The sequence below is a fragment of the Camelina sativa genome, chromosome 14 (genome assembly GCF_000633955.1).
Source record: "Camelina sativa cultivar DH55 chromosome 14, Cs, whole genome shotgun sequence".
NCBI classification, from domain to species: domain Eukaryota; kingdom Viridiplantae; phylum Streptophyta; class Magnoliopsida; order Brassicales; family Brassicaceae; genus Camelina; species Camelina sativa.
In genome coordinates, this window is record NC_025698.1 from 9,529,017 (window position 1) to 9,553,662 (window position 24,646).

Consider the following 24,646-nt stretch of genomic DNA (forward strand, 5'->3'; position numbering starts at 1 on the left):
AAAATAAACTACAAACAATGATTTTAAGACGTACATGAAATAAGCTTTAAAGCTTGACTTGAAACCATAAAAGTGACAAGATAAACAAAGAGGACAACATGTCCTGTAGGTAAAGAGTTGCCACACAAAGTGAGGCCACTCGTGGTGAAGGATGACCGACCACTGCCACATAGTCAGCCACCTTGATAACCATTGCCGCAGATGTTGCAAAAGAACAAACGCGGTGTTTGGATTCCGTACGTGCGCCAAAGGTCCCTGGAAAGGGTGGTCACACGCTGGACAAGACGAGAGTCTTGAAGACCAAGAACCTGAAAGGACACTTGGAGAAGGTATTGTATTGCACAAAGCTTCAATTGTCATTACTAGACCTTCCATTACTAAAACAAACACATGTTAAAAAAATAGAGTGGTGTCAAATGACAATTTCTCAGAACTCTACTTTATTATAGTTTAATATACATATTGACATGTGAAACCGATAAAAATAGTTAATTAATAAAGTTACGGTTGTGATAAAAAAATGATTGAAGAATTTATAAATCGTAAAAATAAATAAAAATAAACATATTCTTGTAAAATAAATTAATTTTTCTTTAACAAAAGTAAACTATAGAAATTTTTGCTATGAAATAATACTAAATAAAAAACTGAAAATAATTAAAGATTTGGTAAAAGAAGAGTAAAGTAATTTAAAAGAAAAATAGTGAGGAATTTTCAAATTGTATAAATTAAAATAGATATGTTCTTGTAAAATGGATTACTATTTTTTTACCAAATTAAAGTATATAGAGTATTGCTACGAAATAATATTAAATAATACTAACCCGAAATAATTAAAGATTTGGTAGAGGAAGATAAAAGAAATGAACACTTTTCTAAGTAAATAAATTTAAAGGATCAAACTTCAAATTAATATGAAGTATACATGTCGCAGAAATAGAACGCCAAATGTCGCATTTTAGGCAAAGTTAAAAAAACCTTGTCATATTATATAAGATTCGTGAATTGTAAGTCTTTAGCTTCATGAGAGTACCCGTGATGAGGACAAGCCTTCGTGTAGCCTTTAAAGCCTTTTCACGCTTCACAGAAAAAAACAACCTTATATGATTCTGTACATTTAAGACTATGTTCTGAAGTTATAGTTAATAAAGAGAACATACTAAGTACTTATCTTTACTCCTCTGTTTTTTGAACCAAAAGACCTGACTCTGTCGTCTGTTCCTCTCACGTCAAATCTTTGAGTATTCTATACTTCTATTCAATGCCACAACGAGGTCACATATCAACTTTATGCATTACCAGTACTCCTTCCACAGCCACTTGACCTAATACCATTACGTTTGGTAGTAGAGCATCACAGTGATGAAAATTAAGGTATATGAATACATACACCAAAGCAAAGACCAAACCTTGATTTGCTTCAGAGAAGATATACATCGGATCAATGTATTTGGATATGCTTAGAGAATAAAGCTTCGAAATGTTCCATAACTCAGAACCAACCATCTCCATAGACGACTAAGACAAACAACCACAAACAACGAAACAGAACAAGATTTGTGCATAAGCTAAGCTTAAACATCAAGATTCAAGAGCAGAATATAAAAGAACATCAAGATTCACGAAGGAGAAGGAGACTAGCTCACTAATTAGGCTGAGGCCCATTAATTCCTTTAGGAAATTAAGTTTCGACTATGATGCATACTGGGTCCGGCCCATAAAATTGCATGCTTTCTTTAGGGCAACAAAGGTGCCATACTGGGTTTTTTTCCATTGACCGTATTGACTTTTAGTATGCTTCTTGTTGAGAGTCATGTCATTTCCTTTATTTTCATCAGAATTAACGAGTACTATTATTCTCCACATTTTCTCTAATAACAACGTGAACAGTTAAAGTAATAAATCTTTCAATCCCCATCCTTTAATTATACTATGTACGATCATGTAGCATAACTGTCATTTGTTTGTGTGTTATAATAGTGTTAGTGTGTGTATGATCCATGAATTTAAATTGACATTTTTTATAATAAAAAGTCAAACAAAAATCTTATAAACTTTGTACCACTAGTTTTCACTTTTCAGTTGACTTATAAAAAATGGTTGAATGAAAAAAGAAAAAAAAAACTGATAATATCGATGCAATTTTAATGGTAGATTTGTCGGAATTATACAGTATTCATAAATTTCAAAATCAGTAAACGAAATAGTACAGTACTTGGTGAGCTCTTGTGTTAAGTTGGAAAAGAAAAGAAACAAATTAATAACCAAGGAAGTTGATTGACTGAGGTTTCTTGAAATTTTTTTGTCATTTGCGAAAAAAACAAACAACTATGTAATTATTTAGTTGACAATTTAAGTATATAGGCTAACTAATCCAGTAAGGCTGCATTAGGGAAACAAGACCTAATTAAGCAAAAATAACAGAGGATATTTAAGATTTGCATGCCACTTTAATATAAATGAACGTTATAGCTGAACAAATAGAGATAGAGATCGCGAGAAGAGAGAACACATGGCGCGAGTCAGACTCACAACAAATTTGGTAAACTTCCATCTTTTTCTGATTTTCATTTTTACATATGTCCTAAATCAAGCAATCTAAAACAATAATAATGCAGCTCTTGTTAACTAATGCAGTCTCGCTACAGAATTTGGGAAAGTGGATGATTAAAGCTTCAAATAATTAAAAAGAGGAAAAAGCCTTACCAAAAAAAATTAAAAAGAGGAAAAAAAGGGTAATTTATGATCACGATCACTATTGACAGTTTCATCAGAAAAACTCAGTAATACAAAAAAGCACCACATGCAAATTATATAGCCTAATATATAAAAAAATGATAAATTTTTGTAGAGAAGTAGTTGGTAAATACCCTCCATTTACATTCATCCACACCAATCAATACTCACATGTAATGTATTGTCCTGATGTTTTTTCTTGACAATAATTATTAAACCTAACGGCCGATCTCCCACACAATAAGTGGTCATCTCCATGTGAGAACAACTTGTGTGTGATTGTCGATTAAAACTTCTTCTATTAGTATTCAGTCCGATTATATTACGTACCGGAAGGAACTTGGGCAATGCATAATATACGTACAGAAACACAAACTAATGAAATTAAGTGTATGTTAGGATATTATATATGCAGAAAATAAAATATTTAGTTTTGATATTTTAAATATTGAAATAATAGAACAATATATTAGAGTGGAGTTACATTATAAATTGATTGAACCCGCGGTAATATTTTCATGATGAATTTTCCTATATATTCTCTTTTTAATGCATTATGTGGAAATATTGAACTGTATATATCAAATGGTTTGCAAACTAAACGATGCTTTTCTACTGTTCTACTGCACAAACTGCATTGGGTAACAAACTTTTTTTTTCTTTTATAAAAATAGAATTCAAATTGTTTGCTCAGTGGAACACGAAACCTGGTTAAGTTCCTGTTTAGATCCGGCACGCAAACGGATAAACTGGGAAAAAGCAGCTTCGAGTTCAACACCAGCCAGAAAGCTACAGAAGAGAAATACTTTTGAAAACCCTATCTTGTACAGAAGATCAAACAATTTTAATTTTTTTTTTTAACATATTCTTTTTTAGAAAGACAAAGAAGTTATGTCGATCGCATTGGGAAGATCAAACATTAAAAAGAACAACCAGAAGATCAACTTGAAACTCTGACACTAATTCAACAGTGGAGTAATCATCTTAGCTCGTTTCTCCCCATATTTATTTTTAAAATAATACTGCTAATAATCTCTCATTTATCTCAAGAAAACGTACGGTGTGCATGTTAATCAGTACTCACAAACCCTAGGTAGGTACACGACAAGTCACCATATTGTCCGACAACAACAAAAATACTCAAATAAATCATCTCTCGTACTTGTAGATCACTGATAATTATAAGGGTATTAATAATTAACCATAAACGTTTTAAAGATTTAACATCTTCATATGTTGAGATCTCAAGATCTAGGAGGTGCAAAGAAAGGCGTACCGGCGGCGACAAATGCGTTGAACGGAGCCGCAGTCGCCGCAGTGTAAAGCGATGAAGGGTCAATCGATCCGTTGTTACTGTTAACCACTGTCACGGCAGTTGTAGTAGCGGCTGAAGCTGTGGAGTCCAAGAGGTTAAGATGGTGTTGAGAGGAATCGGCGGTGAGGTTTGAACTGTAGCGGTGGTGATCCGATGGACCTTGGTCGTAGAGTATGCCTTTAAACACGTGTCCTCCGATGCTCACAGCCGTTTGATAAGCATACTCTTCGTCTTCATCGTCGATTGAGCTGACTCTCATACACCGGAAAACCGCCGGTGAGCTTATCTCCGGTGGCATGTGACTAGTCTCTAACCCTAATTTCATTAAAGTTAAAATAAAGAATTACTTCAAAATCTAAAACAAAATCTATGCTTCTATATATGTAGACAACAAATAATTAACATATGTCTATTATATATTACATCAAAGTCTCGATTTGAATAATATATGGAGTAAGAACCAAATCCTTGTAAACAAAACCCAAACTTGGTATATTTCTACCCAAAAGTATTGATTTTAAAGTCAAACAAATCTTGGAGAGTGGGTTAAGCATAGTGTGCTCATGAAAACCGTTTACCGAAGAATAGTGACAAAAAAAAGTATTAATCAAAATCAAACAGCAAAAAATAAAGCAGCAAAATCCGGTGGACATCTATTCACAATCAAATAACATTGTAGCTTTCTTGTCAAACCATTTCATAATCAGATCTTCTCATTAAAATTGTTTTTTAAAATCTTTTCTAAATTTGTAAAAAGATTTATTCGATGTCAAATAATCAAAACCTCATCGTCATACCTGAAGAATTAGCATTAACCACACGGGTGCAAGCAAGAGCCGAGCCACCACCACAACTGTCGTCTTCACCGCCATTTTTCTCGTTCTCTCGGTCATCATCACCACCGCCTGAGCTAGCGTCTCTTATCCGCTTGGCTGGCAAAGCAGCTAACTGAGCCAATCTCTCACGGCGTTTAGCAGCCGGGACCCACGTGCTCTTCACGTGTGTTTGGCAATCAAACCCTCGGCTCTTACAACAAGTACGACATCTCATATGAGGACAATCTTTCTTGGCTTGATTCCCACAGTCTTGGCAATTCATGTTTCCTTGCCTCGTTACCGTAAACCCTCCCGTAGAGGATCTCACCGGCGCCTCATGATCGGAGACTACGTTGAAGTACAAACTCCGATTAGTACTCCGGTTATTGTTATTGCTATCACCGCTTGGGACCATACCAAAAGAGTAGAGATTTGTTGGAGCAGCAACGTGGTTTTGTTGTTGTTGAAAATATTGAGGTGGCCAAATCTCAAAACCCTTGTTGTTGTTGTAGATCTCGTCTTTGTATAGATAGAGATAATTGTTGCTCTTGTCTTCATTATGATCCTTGTCTTGATGTTGATGATCTTGTTTGTTGTGATCTCTCCCTCCTAGATAGAACAACCCAGCCATTTCTTCTGCTTCCACTTAATACAAACCGAAAGAAATTTAAGAGAGAGAGAGAGAAGTCAGAGAACTTATGAGACTCTTTTGGGGTTTGTGAATAAATTATTTTTTGGGGATTTGAGTTTTTACCTTTCTCTTTTGCTATCTAGCTCATTAATTTCTAGCTAGACTTGGAGAGATATGTGTTTGGTCGTATTTTAAAAGGAGCAGATTTGGGAGCAGATGAGAGAGTAATGATGATAAATGGTGCGGAAACTTAAGAAACAGCTGCAAACGCCGCCAAGGTTTTATTGCTTCTCTTCTCTTCTCTTCATATCATTTAAGAGATTGTCTCTGTCATCAAGAACTCAAGCAATTTACAGCTACTGCTGGCTTTCTCTGTGGGTAGAAAGAGAGAGAAGAGAGAGAAAGGAGAGTTAAGAGATAGAGAGAGTACTATGAAGATCTTCTTCTATGGGGAACTTTCTCTACAGTTGTCTTCCAGTTTCAATGAATCCCCATCACAATAAATATCACATAATTTTAATATCCATATGTATATATTAATAAATTCTTACTATATATATATATATCTTTTATACAATTAAAGTTGTTATGCCATAGTATTTTTTTTTCCTGGCTGGAACTTTTATAAACTAAATAATTCGAGATGGCGATTTTTATAGTTATTGAATATCTTTCAGAAATTTAATTATCCAAAAAAAATTATATACATGTACATATATATATATATATATATCAGTTAAATAAATCAATCACCAAAGCGAGCTAGTGTTCAAGTCGCATGTTGAAAGCTAGGTCCGACAGGCCGGATGACTTCGAATTCAAAACACTGGTTGGATTTGAAACCAGCTAAAAACGTTGCCGCTTAATCAGATGGTGTGATTAGACGGTCATTTGACATAATTTTTTACCGGACGTGATTGGAATGTTTATTCTTTTGATCAAAAACGGTGCCTCGTGCGGCAATATTTTAACAATATCTGTGCGTCCTTTGCCTTTTTTTTTTGTCGGCAATTGCTTCATTTGGCTTAATCAAGAGATTAGACTCCACCAAAAACGATACTATTTGGCTGAAATCAAATTCTAAAAAGGAAAAAAAAACATATCATATTATTTTTGGGTACGTTATTAAACTTGTTTTCACATGTTCCTTAAATTATATTGCAAACCACTAAACTGATTCATATGTACGTACAGTTATTTATTTTGCTGTTTTAAGTTTTTTTTTTCCTCTTTAATGAGATATAATTATTTTTTTAAGTGAAGTTGTCTATACTTATCCAAGACCAATAATCCAATAATCTCTATATTGTTGTGGTACTCAAAGCCGTTCATGAGATTCATGCGCAAATAGATAATCACTATAATAAGACTGAATAGCTGAGTTTCCATAATTGAAACTTTAAAAGTGATGTGAAAATGCGGTTAAACAAAGTAAATTATATACAGTGAATGTGCAGTTTAAAATTAATAATTGCTTGACAGCAAACCCTATATAGTCTAAGTTTTAGGTCACGAGTAATAATTATCAACCAACGGATGGATAGGATCCATTTCGGTCTCCAAGTCCAACCAAAACTACTCCATGCGATGGTTCAAAGGTTTCAGAAATATAAATATCACATATAAGTTTGATCTGATTAAAATTTATTAGATATTTTATTGAGATACCTCTTATAAATCCGTGAGTTAACTAATTCGTGGTATAATTAAGTGACCCCTGGCCATATCATATCATAGGCTATAAACTATTGGAGAAAAAAAGTTAAATAGACACTTTTAATTGGCGTGAGAGTGAGACCAAACAAGCAAATCCACTCCGAGGTCTTTCATCACATGGAACCGCGTGATTTAGCGGCGCGATTTAATGTTAATTAGTATGTTTAGCGTCATTTGGTAGTATTAATTAAACTAAAGTAGATAAAATTTCAAATCAAAAGTCATAGTAGTAAATTAATTCAAATGGCATATCCTGATCCAAAAACTATTGTTAAATTGCTTAGAATATCCCATTAGAATTGGTCCGTAAATTAGACATCTTATTTTTGAATTTATTTTTAATGTTTTTTTTTTGTAATTCTAAACGGCTGTGTTACTGGTTCATAGCTAGTGGTACTGATTTATAATTGTTTGTATATAAAATCGCTCTATAAAACATATTACAAACAACGAGAAAATCACATGCATGCATAACTAATTGATGTAACCCCGATTTATGACTATACCGTTTTCTCTAACTAATAAGTACTGATGTAAAGTGGTATATGTTTAGACAGTCCAAAGTCACGATCAACTCAACTGAGATTTTGACTTCTCGTAGATGTAACATAGAATAAAAAAAACAACCGACCATTACATGGTAAAAATAATTAAACGATGATGTAACTTTCCATAATATCAAATAACAACAATAAAGAAAAATTAACACATTTCGTTATGGGTTTCGACTTATATGGGTTATTTGTACTATTGGCTTGCCTACCATAGTAAAGTTGATACGTAATTACGGACTCAAGCCGGGAATTTTTTTCTTTTTTTTTGGTGGACTAGAGAAGAAGTATTTTTACGTATATTTATTACAATTGAAATCATGAAATCCTAACTTCGAGGGTGTTATTGGAGATGTGATTTGTAAATCCATATAGAATTGTAAGTAATGGAAATCAAAACATATGGATTTTGAAATAACATGTTTTATCTTTGGATTTGAATCCTCTTATTTTACACTTTCAAATCCATGTAAATCCATTTAAAACATAATGTAGATTTTGAAATCCAAAAACAAATCATTAAATGAATAACATGGGATTTTAAAAAGTATTTGTAAATCATATAACCAATAACACAGAATTTTGATAAGTATTTTAAAATCAATAATTGAATAACACGTGATTTTTATTTGGATTTCCAAATCAATTAAAATCATAGAACCAATAATCCCACGTTCGATAACTGGATCTTCAATGATTAAACCAGTTGCCTAATCTCTTTGAAGATTAAACCAGTTGCCTAATCTCTCTTTTGTCTTTTTTTTAGAAAGTTTTCTTTATGTTTTTGTTGTGCTCGATGAGGCCTACCTTTGTTTTGTGTTTTGTCAAGCGTAATTCTCTCAATACACGGATTACGAATATATAAACTCGATACAATTTTATTTTTTCTTAAGGATGATGTTATATATAATGGATCGTGATATGCTCTGAATTTTCCATAGAGGATATGATTAAAAAAATGGCGAAATTCTCTCAATACACTGTGTGAAAAAATTTCTTTTATAATAATATTAAATTTTCATAGTGAAAGAAAATTAAACTTTAACAAAAACATATATGGTAGGTAGCCTTTCATCCGTTCAAAAATTTTACGATGCATTAGTTAATGTGATTTTCACATCACATTAGTTAATTTTAGTTTACTTCTCTGTCCTATATATTAAGTAATTTAGTTCGGAATGACTGTCCTATGAATTAGAATCCTAGGCCATGAGATTCTATTTGCATGATCAAATGATGAAAGTTCCCAATGTTTTCGAACCATAGGGATCAACGTTTTGGTTGTATTAGACATTGATTTGCAATTACGAAACAGCCTAACTAGACCTTTTTTAAAAAAAGATGCGTGAGAAGGTTTTTTAGTTTATATTCTCTCCTTTTTAGAGATTGATATTTTAAAGTTTTGACGCATATTAAATAACTAATTTTTAATCATAAATATATAATTTTTTCACACAAACACTTTTCTGTAATTACTAACCAATAACAATTTGGTAAATTCAGTTTTTTCAATTTTTTTTGAAGTTTACGGAAAATGTAACTATAGAACATTATTCTTGGTGTAATAAGAAAATAAAAATTCTAAATATCAGTTTATAAGGAATAGACTATGGAGGAGTATAATATAGTATTGAAATAGTAATGAAAAAATACAAATGTATTGCGTGCTCAGAAATAATTATGGCAAATGATATAGCATATAAGGCAGTGTTTAGTGATTACATAACAAATGATTATTGGAACATGATCTTACTATGATTTGTCAATACACACACATAGGCAAGTAGAGAGTGAGGACTGTGGAGTGCATGACTTGTTTGGGGAAATTTATATAAGAAGAGAAGTCCAAATTATTATGTCTTTGTCTTTCACCCTCGAGCCTTGTGCTCACCCTTCACTTCCTCTCTCTACCTATATCTCTCTCTCTTAAAAGTTAAAACTAGAAGTCAATCATTATCTTTGATAGCTAGTGTATCTATGTCTTCTTTTCTTGTTAATTGTTTAATACTGATAACAAAAACGATATACTGAGGTATTGTTTCTGGCTTTAGTATCTTATTACTGATGTACTAAACTATCAAGGATAATGATTGACTTTTAGCTGAACAAAAACTTTAGATGAATACGAAAGTACGTACACATCTCGATTCTCTACCGTCTATTTGTTTTTTAAGGATGCAAATTATCTTTGAAAATGAGAGGGTTTGTATTCACCCAAAATCTTGGCAAAATTAGAGTTTCTACTTTTTTTTAGTTGCTAAAAAACTAACAAATATGAGTTTAAATTTGAATCAAGTAATGATAATCCAAATTAGTTATTGTTCTGTTAGTCTAAACTATAAATCGATTTTCGTTGGATACACTTTTTATATTGACCACTAGGAAAATTTTCTACCCGTGATAGATCTAAAAGAATTAAGTTTTATGATTCAACCAAAAAGTCTTCCGAATTTTATTTTCGTAAAGCTTATACTTTAAGAATGATTCTAGTCCCGGTAGAGCGATATTGGCGTCAAATGATAGCTTCTCTATTCTCATTGTAATTACGTGATTATACGAAGAAGTTGGAGATATACATGATAAAAAGTCTCGTCCGTAATCCGTATGATGTTTAGGCGAAAATAAATAGAAGTAGATTTGTTAAAACTAACATAAGATTCATGAAGGTTCCACATTCCTCAGTGACCATCAGTTTTTAAGCAAAAAGCAAAGTGATAATTATGCTCTTTCCGCCTCGAATGGCTTTTTGTCTTGTTGAATATATAAAGGAATGAAGTGACTCAAAGCTTCTTGGTAAATTTAAGATTATATATAAAATGAAACTTTATTCGTATATAGTATATGTGAAGACACGAAATATCTCAAGTACTCTATATACATTTACTAACAAATTATAAAATTGAGAAAATCTATTAAACTTATTTAAGAAAATGTTAGAAGATTAGCTAAATTTGACAGCACGCAATGCCTAATGTTTGGGATTGATTCGATCCGATGAAAGAGATCAGTCTTTTAGGAGTGATCATCCCCCATTGGACGAGCTGTAATATCCAAAGTTCAAATTGAATACTATGTCGGGGTGAGGTGATCACTCCAAGAATCATTGGCTACACAAAACCATGAATAAAAAAAAAATAAAAAAAACTTGCAAATATATATATTTGGAAAATGTAACTCCTTAACTAGTAGCTAGCTCATACAGTTCTATACAGAACAGATATTTGAAAAATAGAGATACTGTATATATAAGTTGTTGTGGACCAGTGGTAGTCCAGTGGTAGTCGTAGTGGTAGTGCAATTTAAGTTGTGGTTGGACTTGGATAGGTGAGAAAAGTAAAGTGAAAACAAATAATTAAGGAAGAGGGCTAGTTCTGAAACCCTAGACGAAAGCAACACTGCATTGCCAATAGTAGAAACAGTGCGATCACGAGATTCAACTCATTCCTACTTTCTTACTTCTTAGTATCCACTCCACTTGTAGAACTAGCTAGCCCCCCTGCCACGTGGTCCTCTCCTCTTCTTTTAGCTTTATGGGCCTTGTAGAGCTCGCCGGCCCCATTTGCCCATCCCATGCACATGCATCACAATATGCTTTCTCAATATTTTTATACATATACGAAATTACGAATACTACTAGCTAAAGTACCTCCTTGTCAAGGAAATGTGTCTCAAAATCTCATGTTCAAGTTCTGTTGGTAAAAAGTAATCTATTTAAATCTTATATAAATACGACTTGAGAAAACTTTATACACTTGGTTTTGTATCATATATTTAAAATATTGAATATTTATAACATAATTCTAAGATGCGACGAAGTACTCTCTAAAAAGCAAAACAATTAAAATCGGTGTTTTCTTAATTATGAGTCCATATATGATCATCTACTACAAATTGTTTTTTGTTTGTTTATAAGAACTGAGGCCCTCATCAGAAAGCGGGTGCATTCAATATGATAGAATCACGTTTGGGTAGGATAGGAGAAGTAATGTTTTTGGTTTGTAGTGTAGAGTAGGGTTTAAACGTGAGTATTTCTAGAGAGGCATATATAATACAGAGAGTGTGCTTTTAAAGAACGGACCGGCTGAAGAAAAAGATAATGTTGTTGTCTCCGTAAAGGTTACAAAGTATCACTGTCACGTGGCCACCACCATTTCTCTTTTCACATCCAAAAACAAAATAAAAATGTAAAAAATATATGGACATGAAAGTTTAGGCATGATATTGATTATTCATATTTAAAGAGTTTCATATAATAGTTTTGTAAACTTATACAAGAGTACGTAGAAGAGAAAAAAAAAAACTCGTGTGAGGAAAATTTTAAGATTACATTAGAACGGAACTAGCATCTCGCATCTGATCATTACCAAAAAAAAGCATCTCACATCTGATTCAGTTTGTGTGATAACAAACATCGACTTGAATACGTAACGTACCACGACGATACACCAGAAGGAGTGCTTCATTGGAGGGGAACAAGAATTGTGTTCGACCATGTTCCACAATACGACCCGTAACCGTATTTTCCATGCCCCACAAACGAGGAAAGAAACGAATCATAGCACGCAGATTCTGTTGTCTGGGATTTACAGACCGGATAAGGAGGCTGAATTGAGACACTCTCGTTGCTTGGTGACAGAGATTCGCCGGAATTTCGAAAACATCTTTCCGAGGGTGGTAAAGAGGTTTTACTGAAATCAGTGGCTTTGGCTATGCCAACACATGCTATGAGTTGTTTTAAACTCCCGAATACAATCTGTCATGAGATAGATTCGATCCTCTCTCAATTCTGGTGGGGTTCAGATGGTTCAAAAAGGCGTATAGCATGGGTAGGATGGAAACGAATGACTCTCTCAAAGAATGAAGGTGGTCTCGGTTTTAGAGATATAGAGAAGTTTAATGACGCCTTACTCGCAAAGCAAGCATGGAGAATACTAAAATCGCCTGACTCCCTTCTTGCAAGAGTTCTCAAGAGCAGATATTTTCATGATACGGAAATTCAAAAAGCAACACTCGGAACAAAGCCATCACACGGCTGGAGATAAATTCTACATGGACGAGACCTTCTTATCAAAGGATTACGATACCAGCTAGGCGATGGAACATCAATAAATCCGGCTACAGATGCTTGGATCCCTACTCATCCCCCTAGACATGCGATTGGCCATTCTTTGGGCGAAGATACAACACTCAATGAATTATGGCAAGATGGTAGCCGACAATGGGATACTAATAAGCTCAATCTGTTACTTTCCCACGAAGACGCAACCTATGCTCGCCGAATGTACATTCCACAACATCCCTGTTCAGATCAACTAGTATGGCACTACACAAAGGATGGAATCTATACGGTAAAGTCTGGATATTGGCTTAGTAACCACCTACCAGAAGATGAGGCTCCGATAGCACCACCACAAGGTAACCCTTCTCTCAAAGATAAGCTTTGGAAAACATCACTACCACCGAAGCTTAAACACTTTTATTGGAGAGTGTTATCGTCGGCTCTTAGCACTGGTAGTGAACTAAACCGTAGAGGAATCCCTATTGATGCTACATGCCAACGTTGCTATCTAGACATCGAAACAATCAATCATATCCTATTTGATTGCCCTTATGCTAGCACAGCTTGGCGCCTATCCGGCCTACCATTAGGTCAAGATTTTACATCAAACATTGAAGAAACGTCAAAACGCTACTATTGATGTATAACTCGGCAATGGATGTGGATCAACAACATTTACCATTTTGGATTGGTTGGCAACTGTGGAAATCAAGGAATGATCTCATCTTCAACAAGGTTAGTTGGGAACCGAGGGAGGTAATCAACAAGGCTAGTGACGATGTTATAGAGTGGTTAACAGCAACATGTATCTCCAATACCTCCAGGCGGCGATCAGCTACATTGCGTAATACTCAGACATTCCGTTGGAAACCACCTCCAGACAATGCAGTCAAGGTAAACTTTGATGGAAATTTCCTTTATCAGAATAGTAGTATTGGGGCGGGATGGATAATACGGGATGCAAGGGGAACATATATGCTATCTGGAAGCTCTAAACTAAAACAAGCATGAACCCCTCTTGAAGCTGAAGGGATAGCACTGCTACATGCACTCCAATTGACCTAGTGTCGAGGTTACCGTGATGTAATCCTAGAAGGTGATTGTAAGGCGCTAGATGATCTTCTACACAAGCGATCTACAAATATAACCATAGAACATCTCCTAGTAGATATCCGCAGTTGGGCGGATCACTTTAACTCGATTTCATTCTTACTTGTTGAAAGAGAATGTAATCAGGCTGCTGATAAGTTAGCTAAAGTAGCACACCATCAAACACAAACTGCTCAAGTCTTTTTCTATCCTCCATTGTATTTTACAGAGCTGTTTGTTTCATGACTATGTACCAATTTCTGATTAATAAAAACCTAAGACGTTAAAAAAAAGAATACGTAACGTACAAGTGGATCAGACTTGAATAGCTGAGGCCCATGTACTAATTGCAATCTAAAATGGGCTTTACGGCCCGTTAAGTTTTTCTCAATTTGCATATTTTTGTTTTTATTTTTGGGGGAGAAAAGATTGTGCGAGTTAAACCCACACATCCCATCTTCGCAATCGCAACTGTGTGTTTCTTTGTTGGGCACTGTGTTTGTTACTTTCTCTCCTCGATGAATCCTCTCGGGCAAGCTTCTTTGATCGTCCTAGCTTTGTTTCGTTTCTAATTGTAAGTTTTTTTATTCATATTATTATGCTTTTTGTTTGTTTGTTGTAGGAAGTGGTAGTTTACTCTAGAAAAAGTTGGAACCTAATTGGATTCGTTGCTTCGATTTGGATCTCCGTTACGTTATGCAACACTATACTTATTGAATCGAATTCTGGGTTTTTTTTTGAATTGATACTGCCTAAATTATTACTCCTTTTCGTGTTTTAATTTAGAGGTGGAACTGAATCAGTTAAGAAGAAGAAGAGAGAAGGCAACAGCAATGATGCAGACTTGTTGTATCCATCAATCGTTTTGTTTCCCTCATAGGTAGCTTTCTCATTTGTCTGATTTGATTCTTGAAATGTTTATATTGAATTCTTGAATTAATAAATCTTTGGCAGAATCCTTCCAAGAATTGATGTATCATCATCCATTGGGATTAATAAGCTCCCTAAACCGCCTTGTCAACTTGGGTTCATCAGAAAAACTCAGTCTTTTGGGATTTCGAATCTAACACGGCAAAGAAGATTATATGTGAACTTGAATGCTAATGACGGTCACCCATCCATGTCTATGTTGGAACAAGTAGAAGAAGAAGAAGAAGAAGAAGCATCCGTTGAAAACAGTGCACAGAGTCCGGGAGCTGAGCTTCCATTTAGCAAATGGTCACCTTCTAAGTACATTTGGAGAGGCTTATCAGTTCCTATCATTGCAGGACAAGTTGTTCTCCGGATTCTTAAGGGTAAGATTCACTGGAGGAACACTCTTCAACAGCTGGAGAGAACAGGACCCAAATCTCTTGGAGTTTGTCTTCTCACTTCTACGTTTGTTGGTATGGCTTTCACGATCCAGTTCGTTAGAGAATTCACTAGACTAGGTCTAAACAGATCCATTGGAGGTGTCTTGGCTTTAGCTTTCTCTAGAGAGCTAAGTCCAGTCATCACATCGATCGTTGTTGCTGGACGAATGGGAAGCGCATTTGCAGCTGAACTAGGGACAATGCAAGTCTCAGAGCAAACTGATACACTCAGGGTTTTAGGAGCAGACCCAATTGATTATCTAATCACACCAAGAGTCATCGCCTCGTGTCTGGCTTTACCGTTTCTGACACTCATGTGTTTCACTGTCGGTATGGCTTCGAGCGCTCTACTCTCTGATGCGGTTTACGGAATCAGCATTAACATAATCATGGACTCGGCTCACAGAGCACTTAGACCATGGGATATTGTGAGTGCCATGATTAAATCTCAGGTCTTTGGAGCTATCATATCGGTGATTAGTTGTTCTTGGGGAGTAACCACTACGGGAGGTGCTAAAGGTGTTGGTGAATCTACAACTTCTGCAGTTGTCATGTCTCTTGTTGGAATCTTTATTGCGGATTTTGTGCTTTCTTCCTTCTTCTTTCAGGGTGCTGGAGATTCTTTGAAGAACTGTGTTTGACAATTTTTTTTTCCATGTCTTCTTATGTTGGTTTAGATGGGTTTCTGTAAATCACTTGTTTAAAGATGAAAGGAACATCATTTTAGAAATCAATAAAAAATTGCATTCACTAGCTCTTTTATGTTATGCTATGATCTTATGCATAAGCTTATATGTTATGCTATGATCTTATGAAGCAACATTTTACTTATCAATGTAGAACAAAACTATTCTTCAATTTAGAGAACGAGTTATATTATTCCAAAAATATAGTTAGTTTTGAAAAATGAAATGAGAATATGGATTGAGGAATAATACAAAAACAAAAAAGAACATAAATTTTGGAAAATAACGTTGAAAGTAAAAATGCTCTGGCCCAACCTCGACTCATCTCTTCACCTGCGGCTTTGCATAGATGAGTGTATCTGATCATACTCTCTTAATTGCTGCATCGTAACAGAAGGTTTAATACGAGTCAAAACGTCCTCAAAATGAATCTTCTTGATCCTACGAGGTTTCGAGCATGTCTCATCGTCTCGAGCCAGCATACCCGCTTCTTTAACCAAATATTTTAGATCAGCCCCACTAAGATTCTCACAACCCTCCATTCTCGCTATCTCATCCAGATCAACACTTGGGTCTAAAGGAACCTTCCTCGCAAGAGATTTCAGAATCAAACCTCGTTGAACAGCGTTTGGAAGAGGTAAATAGATATGTTTCCCAAACCTCCCTGGTCTTGTAACCGCAGGATCAATCTCTTTCGGTCTATTCGTTGCACCAATCACAATCACACCATCTCGTGCTTGTCCACCGCTCATTTCAGCGAGCAACTGATTCAGTGGCCGTTCAACAACCCAAGCACCTTCTCCTGATCCACGTTTTGTTGTCAGTGCATCAAACTCGTCTAAGAAGATAAGGCAAGGCGAACACGCCCTTGCGCGGCTAAACAGCTTCCTAATCTCTTTCTCAGTCTCTCCAACGTATTTGCTCAGAAGCTCCGGACCCTTGATGTGAATATAATAAACTCCTGCTTCGTTAGCCACAGCTTCGGCTACTAGTGTTTTACCACAACCAGGTGGTCCATATAGCATAAAACCAGTCTCTGAACAGAACTCAAATCCCTCGCACTCTTCTGGATGTTTCAACGGTTTGATTACATGACGATAAAACTCTTCTCTTATATGATCGAGACCGCCTACATCTTCCCATGTTACACTAGGTATAGTAGAGAACCCTTCTCTTGTTGACGAAGGTTTAGCATCTTTCAGTGCTTGCTCAAAATCCGAGGTAGTGTAGAAGAGTTTCTTCATCTCTTCTGCTGGAAACGCACATGGCTGCATACTCAACAAAGAATCAATATCAGTTGAAAATTCTGACGCTCTTGAATACACAAATCTCTCCGCTGCAACCTTTGCAGCCTCCTTTACCAAAAGTGCTAGATCTGCCCCGACGAATCCTGACGTCTTACGAGGAACAATTGCCATATCAAAACCTGGTTCAAGAGGACGGTTCCGTGTTATCAAAGAAAGAATCTCTTCTCTTGCCTTTTCATCTGGCACACCGAGATAGATCTCCTTGTCGAACCGTAGTGCCCTTCTCATAGCTGGATCAAGAGCGTCAACTCTATTTGTAGCTGCAATAACAATAACATGGCCGCTAATTTCGAAACCCGACTCTTTCTCCTTTTGAAGCATATACTCTCGATCCATGCAACTCATCAACTGTGTCAGAAGACGAGTCTCCATACCTTTCTGGTGATTCTCCCTCTTTGATGCAATCGCGTCAATCTCATCGATAAAGATAACAGAAGGAGCATCTCTATACGCTTCAGAGAAGAGCTTTCTAACATTCTCTTCAGATTCACCCGCAACACCAGAAACAACGTCAGAAGCAGATTTCATGTAAAAAGGAAGACCAGTTTCAATAGCAATGGCACGAGCCAATGTAGACTTGCCACAACCAGGTGGACCATGAAGTAAGATCCCAGAGATTGGTTTCTCTTGAAGACGTTCATAAATTTGAGGCAAAAGCAGAGGAATCTTTACACGCATCGTTAGGTCATGCAATATATCCTTTAACCCACCAAGATCCTTAAACTTCTTACCTTTGTTATTCTCTGTCTCTAATGATTCAACATCATCAGAAACCCTAATTTGTTTCCTTGTATCATACGAAGCCCTGAGATTATCATTTGTCAAATCAAACTGTGGAGTTGACTTACCACTATCATCATCTAATACATTTCCATCCACGGCATCAGACCACGAGGATCCTGATGGTGAAGTTGTGGCGGCTCTCTTTCGTGATTTTGATCTTCCATTGCTTTCTTCTTCGTCTTGACTGCCTACGTTCCTGGATTGGAGGATTTGGTTGACGTTAAGCAGGAGAACATGGCGACTCGATCGAGACCATTCACGGTCCTTTGAACGGAGGTCATCGACGATTTCCTCTGCTGTTGATCCCTTCTCGAATGATTCGAGAACTAGGTTTTGGAATCTCCGATTTGCAACGCGACCGCTCCGACCTCTTTTCACCATCGCCGGCTTTGGTATTTGTCAGATTTAGGTTAAATTGACATAGTTCTGTTCTGTCGCTTGACAAGTTTTTTATAAACCATGTTTTTGCCGCGTAACTCTTATTGGGCTACGTAAAAAAGCCCACTAATAAACCATCCATTAATTCACTATTGGTCATCGTCTTTTTGGTCTAATTCAAAAACTTTAGGAAACAAATTTTGGAATTGACATGAAGCTACCAAAGTAACAAAACAATAATAAATAGAAAAATAAATGGGATGGGTTTTGGGACGTGCATGTGCATACATAATTGCAGTGGCAGGAATATTAATTGAGAAAGCCTTAATTGGTTAGGGTACTGTCCTTAGTCCTTGACGTTTGCATTATATTGTCCTTTTCACGATCTCATCGATATGCTGCCCTTTTTGGTTTCTAATCATCGATTAGTCTCAGGCTCTCATGTTTATAAATTGATGTTGAAATTGGAATTGCAAAACAAGTACGACGTCTTGGCTCTATCAACTGTTTGCAAGCATTAGCGTTTGCGTACTTAATTACGTTCAATTTAAGTATATCACATTTCTTATTTTTTTTTTGAACAAAATACGTCGAATTTTGTTTTTTTGTTCCTTATAATGAAGTATTGTGCTACTGTTGACATGCAAAGTAACTATACCTAAACTGAATTATGTTTAAAAATATTGAAATTAAAAATGTGTGTCGAGTTTAAGGACATATGTTGACAGCTGAATCATATATATTTAGGGCTATTTGTGTGACCCGAAAGTTAGTTAGAAAATTTACAATTCGAAACCAAGTTGAAAGTTAGATACAGCCTCTAGTGCGACTAATGTGTGCCATTAATTTGCATTCACCAAAGTTCACCAAAGTTTTATAACATTTTATATTTACTATCTTTTTCAAGCTAAACCAGATGAACCAAGAGTCGCTTTCTAGGTTTCTATGTTATCTCACTGTTTAGCCAAATTAATATTTAACTTCGACAACAAATATTATCAAACAAAACAACAAAAAACTATATATGTATACATGTATAATTGAACGTACAACGAATTGTAAAAACGTACGAGAAATATCTATTCCGTAGCAGACAGACACTTCATATATCGAGACAAACACATCTTACTTTACCCCACGCCTCAAAATCACCTCTTCTTGTATACATGCATATTTGTACACTAGTTTTTTTTGTTAAAGTCCACTAGTTAAAAAATAGTTGTATACATACATGTTATTATGTAGAGAATCGAGATGTTACAATGGTCTAATCATTTTATTATATATCTATAATTAACCCTTCACCTAATTAATTGGTCTTATATGTGAAAAAAACACCAAAATAAACTCTATTTTCTTCCAAACCTTAAACAAAAGAACTGATCCAGTCCAATACTAGGATGTGTCTAGTGACTGTTAGACCCATACTCACAGACTTCTATATTATAAAGTTGGGTAAAGTTTATTTATAAAACTGTATACATCTCTCTCTACATATTTAATGTAACTATCAATAAATACCCCAAAACCACAACGAACCCATCTTCACTCTCTCCTCACTCCTATAGCCACCCACAAGAAGGACATTACAAAGAACCTCCCAAAGAATCCCCAATTCACTCCCGAGGGAATGCCGATTATAAACCGGAACAAGCTGACACAGACGACTATGATTAAGCAAATCTTGAAGAGGTGTGCGAGTTTGGGGAAAAAACAGAGCAGTGAGTATAACGAAGAAAATGAACATGATGGAGACTCTCTTCCTCAGGATGTTCCCAAAGGTCACTTCGTTGTCTACGTAGGAGGGAATCGGGTCAGGTACGTCTTACCCATTTCGTTTTTGACCCGAGCCGAGTTTCAACTTCTTCTACAACAAGCTGAGGAAGAGTTTGGTTTCGACCACAACATGGGTCTCACTATCCCTTGTGAAGAAGTAGCTTTCAAATCTCTCATCACTTCTATGCTTCAATCAACATATATTTAGGGTTTTTATTTTGCTAATGATTATCTTATTTTGGTAATGACGATCTGTTTTAGCCTATTTTTAACTTTTAGATGATTTTGGGGTACAACTGGGTTAGTGTTTCAATTAGAACGAGACTAACTCTAGAGATACCTCTAAGAGTGATCTATTAAACCACTTTTAGTTATTATCGTAGACTTGTAGGGAGGAATAAAACATACTCTGATAATTTTTCTCGTTGTGGTGGTGTGATTATATGTAGAACCCATTGAGGGACTATTATTATATCAGTGAATGCTATTTTTCTTCGTAATTATAATTTGTTTTTGTTCCATTTTCTATGTAAATATTCTTGCATGATATTTCCCATTTAAAGAATCTAACATAATGTATATTAGCATATTGTTAACAAAAAAAAGAATGTATATCTTGGATGTAATTAAAAAAAAAAACTAAAAAAAAAAAGAAAAAAGAAAGAAAAGAATGTATATCTTGACAAAATTGGAGGTGATGAGGAGAATTGATAGTGTGGGAGGAGATTACATTTCAAGAAAATGAAACGAATTGTAAATTGCATTTTGATATTTGATTTTTTTAAAAGCATTACTGTGCGACCTCGTCCAAGAAAGTAATCCCAAGGAAGCCTTCTTTTGGAATCGGTAGTTTTTTAGCCGTTAAAACTTTAAAACTGTTGATGAACTAATAAATAAAATAGTTAAGAAAGCATTGAAATGCTCATTCACATTGACAAAGAATTTTAACACTGTGCGTACACACACATGCAAAAGCAGGAAGATATAATTATATTGTTCACCAATTCTCATGCGCTTTTCGACTACTCGAACGCATTTAGTTACTGCCACTAACTTTTTTTGTTTTCTGGCATTGGCACTTGGTAGCACGTCTGGCATAAAAGTTCTAAGCGATTCCACGAGTTGCTCCAATTATTTACCAGTTCCAGGGAACAATCAAATCATAAAAATATGTCACTATTCGTCTAACTACTATGAATTTGTCACTTGAAACTCTTTTTCATCTCTAAAAATAATATACTTCAAAAAACACAAATCGTATACTTCAAAACTCTTTTCATCTCCAAAAAAACAAATAAATTGGGATGTTAACAAAAAAAAAGATACTACACTACATTGGAGATGTCATATCAATATGTCTGAGAGAGAGCACATGCAAGTGGTACCCACACTTCGTGACTCTGATAAAAACTATAAAAGTAGATCCCTTCGATACCCACACTTCGTTTATATATCTTGGAGTTATGATCGTATACTATCTAAGAATAGTACATGATGACCCACGTATTTGTGTTTGACGGCTCAGATTTAACGTCAACATTGTAACATTTAGCAATGCCGTACGGTACTTAACGGACGGTCGAGTTTCCTTAAATCCTTACACGAAAGAAGAACTCTCGTTTTTTTTTTTGTTTTTTTTTTTTTTCAACATATCTTGACATATATACATTTATTGATTGAAACTCTGAGAGTCTAGAGGCGCCTTACAAGTAATTTTCAAAAGAATAGGAGAGCCTTTGAGGTATAATAATTGAGGTTGACTTTTATAATAAATTTATCAAAAAGAATTTTTCAATTCTTTCAGAAAAATTATGTGGTGTGAAGAGGATTTATTGACTAAAACTCTAAATCACCTAATGTAAACCTCGTTTATTTTTCAGAAAAAGAAAGAAAAAAAAACATTTTACGTACCCAGATATCATTTTGTTGTATAATTGTATTTTATGTTCTGTTAAGCCCATTTAGATGTTATATATTTTGGTTAAAAGATGACAAATCAACAATATTGATTTTGAATTTCTGATTTTTGTTTGGCAATATGTATTATATGCGGATTTTAAAATGGATAAGGTGACACAATTTTAATTCTAACATGTATTACTAATATCTTTTGAAAATTTTATGAAGATGAAAAAGTCTCCCACGTTTGTAATGATTTTTGACAGAAAAAATAATAATAACGCCGACGGTCTATAGCGATTACAAAAAATAATTGAGGTTCACTTTTATAATAATTGAGGTTGACTTTTATAACTAAGGACTTTCACCCGAAAAAGACAGTCTATAGCAATTAGTGTTGGATATGGGTTTTGTCCCCAACATTTCTGAAGCCCAAACCGAAGATCTTAGGAAGTTTTGGGCTGAAGTTTTGGATTTAGCCCGCTAGGCCGCATGGGCAAAATCGTTATTTTATAAAAAGACAGGAGAAACCCTAAGTTACTAGCCCATTATATATATCAGAAATCATTGTCAGAGCTGAAGAACCGAAATTTTGGCAATCAGAGAGAAAAGTGTATTTACATTCGTATTAATTGCGCTTAGAGCTTTGATTGTATTTTCTGTAAACACTTCTCTTGAATTCTACGTTAATAAAATGATCAGTTCCGATTTATCCCTAAGAATATTCGTATTATCTATATTGTCGATTTCATACAACAACAATTAGAAATGAATATGTATTAACCATAAGTAGTGATTAAACACTAGAGAGCCACTCAATGTGCATTAGCTGAAACACTATTCCATTTGTAATTAGGTAAACTATTCTTCTAAAGTTTAGCCGAATTATTTATTCAAAATCTTTATATTGTAGGTGCATACATACTAGCTTTTTTTTGAAAGCAATGTTTCCACTTCCCTAAAAATGAGTTGATGTAGACAAATCCGAATACATGATGATGCCTGCGAAAGTGTTATGTAATACACGCAAGTCAACTATAGAATAATGTATCGAAGTTCTTTCATTGGCTTGGCCGTTGCTTCGTGAACGTATAATATTTACTAGTAAAGATGATATGGTAAGTAATTTAATGGATATGTAACAAAACCTGAGAAAAACCAAAAAAGATTATCAAAACAGAGAGAAGCGACAAGGATACTCATCAAAGCCACATGGTGTATTAATATATCATAATCAGAGTTTTTACTATTTTTGATTGAACAAATCTTAATTCATAGCGCAGATTATTTATATGTAAGGTTAATGGTAAGACAAAACCCAAATCTTAATATAGCTGTCTTCAATGACAATGACGTAACAAAAACACACACACACACACAAACACTAGTCTGAATTTCAGAAAAACCTAATTAAGATTAGATCCAATTTAATTCCTGCGAATTTTTTTAGAATGTCAGATTAATTAAACTTGGTCGAATAATTTGTAGTTTCTTTCCGAAAAAGAACGAATCTGATTATCATCAACACATGTAGTTAGGACTGTATATATTGAAGGTTATAATTGTGTAGAATCATTGATTTCTAGGATAAACACATTTGACAATAACGTCTGCACTAGCGGATTCTTCATAGATCATTTTAGACATCATAATTATAGACAGTTGAAAAGAAAAGAAGAATCTCTGAAAAGTCCAAGTAATTGACTTATTATCTACGGTATATAAGAAGTGTTTCCAATTGTGATATATATAGCTCAGAATCGAAGGTAATAAGTGTGGAAATTAGAATACATGAACATGTGAATACCCTAGCAAATCAAGTAGTAGCTAGACTCTTAAAACATTGATTATCAGCAAATGATCTCTAAATGCTAAGTTCCACAATTAGGATTGTTGGCACACACTTGGACTAACCCTAATCAATGGATCCGAATGTTCATCTCTTGAGACATTTTTTTCTTGATTTTTTTTTTGCCGGCCTTCAAACTTAAATATAAAGATATTTACTAGAAAATGTCGGCCTTATTATTATTCTTTGGTATACAGACTATCGAGTCGTGGAAATAGTAAAACCAATTGAATCAAAACTCACCTTTCATTTACAGGCTATTCAAAGAGGTCACAACTAATATACAGTTAGTTAAGTTTTAGAGTATTAATACTTCCTTTCCCTTGGGACGAATTAAGTGGAGTGGGCTTAGTCCAAAATTGATATTTCTCTTACCCTTAGAAAAGGTTTTTTTTTCTTAATTTATAAACCCTATCAGTTGATATTGTCGGTTTCGGTAGTAGGAACGGATTCTTTTGTTTACCGAACCAGAAAACTTCGTGATACTAGATGGAAAAAAATCATATTAATGTAATTTTAAGAAACCCTTTTTTTGTTACATATTTTTCATAGATTAACAACACAAAGCAAGGAGATGGGTAGATTGACATTTACACGCGACACGCCGTAAAATTCAACACCAAATTGTTGTCAGTACAGAAAGAAAAAAAAAACTAAAGTTAAAAACATTCCCTCATAGTAAAATGAAAAAAAAAAAAAAAAAA

The 24,646-nt window shown here is 34.8% G+C and overlaps 4 protein-coding genes across 8 annotated transcripts; 2 read left to right on the plus strand and 2 right to left on the minus strand.

The window, feature by feature from the left end:
- LOC104740677 (protein SHI RELATED SEQUENCE 7-like) lies at window positions 3,846-5,985 on the minus strand. 3 transcript variants are annotated; one of them, XM_010461353.1, is made up of 3 exons: window positions 5,621-5,985; window positions 4,849-5,502; window positions 3,846-4,366 (listed from the first exon to the last, which is right to left on the minus strand). In XM_010461353.1, exons 2-3 carry the CDS (start codon window positions 5,495-5,497, stop codon window positions 3,981-3,983), a joined length of 1,035 nt encoding a protein of 344 aa, XP_010459655.1. In that variant the 5' UTR covers window positions 5,498-5,502; window positions 5,621-5,985; the 3' UTR covers window positions 3,846-3,980. The 3 variants fall into 3 exon arrangements, with proteins under 3 accessions (XP_010459655.1, XP_010459654.1, XP_019091681.1); XM_010461352.1 differs by having other exon boundaries at window positions 4,849-5,511; XM_019236136.1 differs by lacking the exon at window positions 5,621-5,985 and having other exon boundaries at window positions 4,849-5,602.
- LOC104740678 (protein TRIGALACTOSYLDIACYLGLYCEROL 1, chloroplastic) lies at window positions 14,340-16,017 on the plus strand. Of its 3 annotated transcripts, none has more exons than XM_010461355.2 (3): window positions 14,340-14,486; window positions 14,699-14,792; window positions 14,867-16,017. In XM_010461355.2, exons 2-3 carry the CDS (start codon window positions 14,746-14,748, stop codon window positions 15,903-15,905), a joined length of 1,086 nt encoding a protein of 361 aa, XP_010459657.1. In that variant the 5' UTR covers window positions 14,340-14,486; window positions 14,699-14,745; the 3' UTR covers window positions 15,906-16,017. The 3 variants fall into 3 exon arrangements, with proteins under 3 accessions (XP_010459657.1, XP_010459658.1, XP_019090797.1); XM_010461356.2 differs by having other exon boundaries at window positions 14,716-14,792; XM_019235252.1 differs by lacking the exon at window positions 14,340-14,486 and having other exon boundaries at window positions 14,496-14,792.
- Window positions 16,280-18,421, minus strand: LOC104743407 (cell division control protein 48 homolog C-like). The gene has a single exon (XM_010464494.1). The coding sequence runs from the start codon at window positions 18,419-18,421 to the stop codon at window positions 16,280-16,282; it is 2,142 nt and encodes a 713-aa protein (XP_010462796.1).
- LOC104740679 (auxin-induced protein 15A-like) lies at window positions 19,926-20,610 on the plus strand. Its single transcript, XM_010461357.2, has one exon. It carries the CDS (start codon window positions 20,049-20,051, stop codon window positions 20,400-20,402), a length of 354 nt encoding a protein of 117 aa, XP_010459659.1. The 5' UTR covers window positions 19,926-20,048; the 3' UTR covers window positions 20,403-20,610.